Genomic DNA, 6,954 nt, shown 5'->3' with positions numbered 1-6,954 from the left:
TCACTTACAGGATGAGAAAGAGACAAAAGTTTTTTATGGATCAAAAGGACAGTCACACTGCACAGTAAAACCCGTGAGCTGAGATCTGAGTCAGCAGAGATTACGTGTGTCACCTGTGCAAGACAACTAAACACTCTCCTCCATGCAGTACTCCAAGCTTTACTCCAAGGGAATTCCTCCCTGAGCTGGATGTGTGTGACATGCTGCAGTTCACATGGAGTCCCCACCTAAGTGTTGGCCCAAACTAGGTTCTTTCAGCTGGCGTGAAAGAGGCCAATCCACACCCAGAGTCCAGGTATTTGATTCATTTCAGTTCAGCACAGAGAGGGGGGGCTGGAGGCCAATCCCCAAAGCCAGCACATGACCAGCAAAACTGTTCACTTTATATTCATTTTAGCAAACAAAGGCATTAATGTTCATTGGCTACAAGTTACCTAGCTCTCTCATTAATTAGCCTTCCATCTTCTATTGGTTTATGATTTCCTTGCTTCTTACGCTAATGAGTCCCATGCTCAATCTTTCTCTTCCTCTGGGTCAGGGGACTTCTGCAGTAGGTGGCTGTGAGTCAGTGGTCGCAACGTGCCTCTGCTGGAATTACCTTCTACCCGTTCAGAGCTGATTCAGCACAGCTGCTGAGCTGGCTTTATCAACTTCTTCCTTATTTCGGGAGTTTTGCCAAGTGTCTCTGTGGCCCAGAAATTTGGCATCTCTGTGCCCTCTATCAGTAGGACATCCTTCTGCCTGAGCTTTCGTAACTTCCCCATGGCATGTCAAGCCCTAAACCTGAACAAGTCAATTCTACTGACAAGTAATTTTCCTTTCCAACACCTGGACATTTTCACCACTCCACTCTAAAACCAATCCAAAGAAAAAGCTTTCTCAACTCGTCAATTTCCTGATTCAATTTTTCAAGCTTATGGTGAACTTCATTCCTAAAATGAAATGAAGTTAAAAGACAGTTTGTGCAGTGATGGCACATACACAATCCAGACTTTGTCCCCTAACTATTTTATCACCTCTGTGATTAATTTTGGAATAATTATTTTTTCCAAGGAACATTATCCTCCTAACGGTCAATCTTTGGGAACAGCAAATTCTGTGAATCCATCAAATTTGCACAAAACAGATTATATTTCACAAAGCATCAGCTTCGTGGTTCAGTGCCCCCAGCACAGAGCTGCTGGCAGAGCATCCGATGATTCCTGACCAATGCACTGGCTGGTGGATTCACTAATCACACCCTGCACATTGCTGCCAGCTCAGCAGCATGGCTGCACCTCAGGAGATAATGATCTCCCTGTGGCACGATGCAAAACCAGCCCCTGACTTCTGGAGCAGTCAGCACCAGTGCAAGCACAATGCAGACAAAAGCCCGTGGCTTCTCTTGCCAAGAATGGGCCCCACGTTGGTACAGCCAGTTGGGCAGAGGCTCAGGGAGCAGAAAGCATGGCCAAAGCACCATCACTGAGCTTGGAATCTGCCACAGCTGGGGAAAATGGAGGTGATACAGGAGTAGAGAAAATATGAGCAGTGGAAGCTGCTCCTGCAGAGGCACTCCACGACACGGCAGAGATGTCTGCCAGGACTGAGCCATGTCTATGATGCAGAGATACACTTGCAGTAGAGAAGCACAGGAGGTAATGGTGAACCTCGAAGGAATTTGAAGGAAGAGGCCTTTCAAATCTGTTGACTCAGTGAACAACCTTTATGGCTTCCAAAGTCGGGAAGGAACAGCAAATTACCTTGTCTGACCTGCTGTGTGACAGGCCAGGCATTGCATTCAGAAGCTAAAACCAGTTCCTGCCTTGGGCCAGACAAAACATTCCTGAAACAAGACTAAGCTGTTTGTACCACAAACAAAGGACACAGATGTCACCAAAGGTCAGAACTGATCAGACAAGACTTTCAGATGATTCCAGTAAGCAAATGGAGACATAGACCATACATATTTAGGATCAAAGACGTTACAAACTTCTGTTGACCTCCTGGCAGCTGTAAACATCAGTTCTTCACACATCAGCCTGGAGCTGGTAAAGAAGCTCCTGATGCACAATCAATATTCAATCATCAGCCATGCACATACTCTATACTGCTGACCATAACACAAACCATGGGGACAACATTAATACCACAGAGATGATTAATTCCTGCTTCCCTTGTATTTCTGCTACACTCCACTACTTGCTTGTTATTTTGCTCAGTTTACTCACATGCTAAGGATGCCAGGAAGGATGGAAGGATAGAAGGATAGAAGGACGGAAGGATGGAAGGAAGGAAGTATTTCACATAACTTCACCTACATATGTGATGCAGAATTGGAATCCTAACATCATACCTTAAAGAAGGATCTCAGTGTGGAGACAACTTGATTCTGAACACAGAATCATGGAATGGTCTTGGTTGGAAGGGACCTTCCATGGACCCTCTCTGTCAGTTCAAAGCCATTCCCCTTTCTCCTGTTAACTCCAGTGAAAAGTCTCTCTCCATCTTTCTTGTTGGTTCCCTTCACGTACTGAAAGGCCACAATTAGGTCACCCCAGAGCTTTCTCCAGACTCAACAATCCCAATTCTCTCAGCCTTTCAGACTCATGAGGACTCTGAGCTGAGCTCCAGCCTGTGTGTGTAGCATTGGAGAACTGTCTGCAGTGCTCAGTGCTGGGCTGTTGAGACACAGACAGTCCCTCGTTCATCCATACTGGCATGTATTTGGACTCAGAATGCAAAATGATGATCATACAATGCTAACCAACACAAAGGGCAGGAAGCTTTCCTCTCCAAGGTGTTCAGTGTTTCCTTTTGTGGTTGTTCAGTGGCACCAGACACAGCTCTCCATCTCTGCTGTCAGAATTTCAGATCGGTTTCCCACTTTGTTGTTTAGTATCAGAGCTCTGCTCACTCTCCCTGAAGGGAGTGTAGTAGCCAGGGATTGATACTCCCTCACACAAGCACATTTCTAACGTCATAAATAGTCTGCAGCAGTAGAAATCCCAAAATCAACTGCAGCATCCAGGAAAACAACTGAAGAGAGTCACTTTGAGGCCTCAGGAGTTTTACCTCAAGATGCCCAAGCTGCTGAAAGCCTTAAGGCAGGGGCTGCAGGTTACAGCTCTTTTGTGAAACACAATGTTGCTTCTTCCATTCCATCCATCAATCATTGTGCTGGGTTTGGCTGGGGTAGAGTTAATTTCCTTCCCAGTGGCTGGCATGGGGCTGTGTTTTGGATTTGTGCTGAATGTAGGGACAATAATGGACATGTTTTTGTTATTGCTGAGCAGTGGTCACACAGAGCCAAGGCCTTTTCTGCTTTTCATATTGCCAGGCTGGCGAGGGGGCTGGGGGTGCACGGGAAGTTGGGAGGAGATACAGCTGGGACAGATGACCCAAAGTGATCAAAGGCATATTTCAGACTGTATGACACCATGCTCAGTGTATAAAGTGGAGGGCAGAAGAAAGAAGGGGGAGGGATGTTTGGAGTGATGGTGTTTGTCTTCCCAAGTCACTGTCACGGAACCCTGCTTTCCAGGGGATGGCTGAACACCTGCCTGCCCATGGGAAACAGGGAGTGAATTCCTGGGTTTGCTTTGTTTGCACGTGTGGCTTTTGCTTTCCATATTAAACTGTCTTTGTCCCAACCCACAAATTTTCCGGCTTTTACCCTTCTGACTCCCTCCCTGATCCTGCTGGTGTGGGAGCAAGCACGGGGCTGTGAGGGGCTTGGCTGCTGCCTGGGGCTAAACCATGACAATCATGCAACTCACCCTGCAGGAGAATGGGTCTAAAATTTTGCAACCCCTTTCTTACCCAAGGCTACTTCTTGTTTTTGTCTTTACTAATGCAGACACACAAAAGTACACTGGAATAAACCCCAATTTCTTCTCACAGGGGAAGAGAAATGCTGTCATGACAGTGCTAATGTGTGGCTCACTGTACTCTGGAGGGCAATCACAGCACAGTGAAGTTGACAAGTTGACCATGTAAGCACCTGGAAACACCAGCTGCTTTCAGAATATTTCTCCATGCTGGGGGGAAAAGAACCCTTCAGTTTCTAGAACACAGCCTCCAAGAGAAGACAGAACAGTTTCTTTCTGAGGTGGAGCCAATGATCAGCTCTTAAAAGATCCTAACTTATGTTAACTTGGCCAAACAGAGAAAAATATCAGTGCACAACCGAGATCCAAGGGAGATAAAACTGCTCTGCAATTTTCACTACAAGGAACAACCCTGTAGGTAAAACTGATGGTCTTTCAGTTCTCCCACACTGCTCAGCACAGGGGCAAAGGAAAGTGTTGTAAAAAGCCTGGGGTTCATCAGGTGATCAGTGGCTTCTCCTCATTCTGTAAAATGGGAACAGAAAATGGGAAGAAATTAATACTAAGCCAGACTGAGAACTTTTTAAAATGTTAAAGTCAGAAGTAAGAGAAGGAAGGAAACTTGAGACACAGAGAGGCAAAGGCAGTTCTTTATGACAACAGTATCTGCTGACAGTCTCAGTGTTGTACTGGCCATGCACAGATGTGACACCAAGAATACTGTGACACAACCCCAGGATAGAAGACCAGGTATGCCATGGGCTAACCCCAGGATCAGTTCTGAACAAAGCCTTGTGCAGCCGGGTCTGGCACGTTAGAGCATCCAAGCAGCCCCCAGACTTGCCAGAGGCAAGCGATGGAGTGTGGAGGAAGCCCTGGCAGGGCCTGTCTGTCCATGACACCACACACACAATGAGCTCCCTGGAGTCCCAGCCTGGCCAAACCCTGCACCCACAAGAGCCTGGAGAGTGTCCAAGCACTGTCCCATCACAGGCCCCGACACACTTGTCGCTGACACACACAGGAAGCAGGTCCACTCTGAGGCTTACCGAGCTGCCCCTTCCTGGAAGGAAGTTCTCCCACAAACACTCCGTAATTGTGTGCCCCTTGGCAGGTTGGTCACTTAGGGTTTCCATAACAAAGGAACAAGTTTGGAAGAAAGACTAAGCAAAAGAAGCAAACCCCTTAAAGCAGAGGCAGTGTGGGAGTGCGAGAGAGCAAGCAATTCTGCCCACTGGGCACAGGCGTTCTCCCAGGGAGAATTTAATTTCCTAGGAAGACTTACATATCTGAATGAAGGTCACTATGATGTTACAGTTAACATGAGTGTAATGAAGCAAGAGACACCTCAGCTCAGACTCAAAGCACACCAACCCCCAGCCTTTGTTAGCAGCCACAAAGAACGTTCTGGAGCACACGGAATGACTGGATCTCTGCACAAAGTCCAGAAGTCAAAAGCACCGACAGGAACGTGGAGGCAAACCCAGAGAAGCAGAGACACTCTGCTGTACTGGTGAGCACCTGGAGCTACTGGAGAACAGAAAACTTCAGCCTCCAGGGACTAATCTGCTTTGTGCATTTTCTTCATTTAATTACATTTCCTTCATGCAGAGAAAGAGCATAAACCTGATGAATTTACAAATTTCATGAAGATATGGACAAAAAAAATATATTGGTCTGTGGTCAGGCCACACATTCCTCATTTTGGTTTCTTTGCACAGGACTGTAAAAACGGAGACACCTGCTGCCCCGACAGCACTGAGCGCAGTGGGCACACAGAGAGCTCTGCCACAGCCTTCATGCCTCGGTAAAACAAAGAACAAAATCATTCTCTGCTGCAATGACTCTTGGGCTAGCAGGGAGGGCTTTAGGACCTGTGAGCTACTTAATAATGTTTCTCCCTGCTAATGGGGAAGGCGGTAGGATAAGGAAAGCATCTTCTGTAAGAAAAAGCTGCAAAGATTGACTCAAACTTATAAAAGACAAAGCCAGGCAAAGCATCTGACGTTTAACAGCGAGTGCCAGTTCTAGCTCAAACAGTGCCTGTCAGTGACTCAGGGAAACAGCACATAGGTACTGCAAGTCTCACAGTCAGGGTTGAGAGCCAAGGTGCTCACAGGTGAGATGTGCTGAGTGCAGCACCCGGGGCTCAGAGTCACCCCAGCCCCAGTGACACCCCCATGGCAGGAGATCAGCACAACCCAGCACACACCAGCTCTCAGCCAATGCCAAGAGGAGCCCGGAGCACGCATCAGACACCCTCCATTGCACAGAAAGGGCTGCCCAGACTCCCCAGCTCGGCACCAGGGCAGGAAAGATGCCCAGAACCACAGAAATCACAAATCACCGGTAGAAAAATAAGTAAATGCATCAGAACTCTCCGGTTTGGCAGCTCAGCCCGGCAGCTCACTGGGCACAGGGGGGTCGCAGCAGACCATGAATCAAGATCACAGTCCCTGCCACAACCTCTAACTCCCCACCAGGTCATGATAAAGGGCTCTGGGGCCACCATAAGAAGGCACAGAATCACCTCGAACTGCTCCAGGGCCAGCAGGACAGAATCCAGAGGGCTCCAGGGCCAGCATGGGGGGATTCAGAGAGATCCAGGGCCACCACGGGGGGACCTGGAGCCCATAGGGAAACCGAGGGCCACCGTGGGGAAATCCAGAGACACCAAGGGCCACCACAGAGAAATCCACGGCCACCACGGGGGGTTCCTGAGGAACCCAGAGCCACCATGAAAGGATCAAGAACCACAACGGGGGCATCCTGAGCAACCATGGGGAGTATCCAGCGGACTCCAGGATCACCACAAGGGGATCCTGGGCCCTCACGGGGGGATCCTGGCCCAGCTGCTGAGCAGCTCAACAGAGAGCAGCCCAGGCACTGGGCGCCCCTGCCTCCTCCACCCACGGAGCACCCAGGGCCGGCGGCAGCACCGACCTCGCTGGTGAACATGGCGCAGAAGTAGTCGCTGCAGGCGGCCAGGACGATGCGGTGGGCCGGGAAGTCCTTGTGTTCCACGCGGAGGGTGACGTCGCAGAGCGTGTTGCTCTTACGCAGGGCGTTCATGGCGTTGAGGATGGACTTGGCGTGGGAGTTGGTCATGATGTCCTTGGGGGGGGCCATGGCGCGCGGCACCTGC

General features: G+C 49.1%; 1 protein-coding gene across 1 annotated transcript in view; it reads right to left on the bottom strand.

Moving 5' to 3' along the window:
* The window catches only part of KLHL12 (kelch like family member 12), a 24,648-nt gene extending 17,700 nt beyond the window's left edge, over window positions 1-6,948 (bottom strand). Inside the window, exon 1 of the mRNA XM_008638015.2 lies at window positions 6,753-6,948. Within this exon, the coding sequence (XP_008636237.1) occupies window positions 6,753-6,938 (186 nt within the window). The 5' untranslated portion in view covers window positions 6,939-6,948. The remainder of the gene's footprint in view (window positions 1-6,752) is intronic.
* Window positions 6,949-6,954: the final 6 nt, after the last annotated feature.

The sequence above is a fragment of the Corvus brachyrhynchos genome, unplaced genomic scaffold (genome assembly GCF_000691975.1).
Source record: "Corvus brachyrhynchos isolate BGI_N302 unplaced genomic scaffold, ASM69197v1 scaffold67, whole genome shotgun sequence".
Lineage (NCBI taxonomy): Eukaryota > Metazoa > Chordata > Aves > Passeriformes > Corvidae > Corvus > Corvus brachyrhynchos.
The sequence above is the reverse complement of the archived record's forward strand: the minus strand, read 5'-3'. Positions and strand labels throughout refer to the sequence as shown.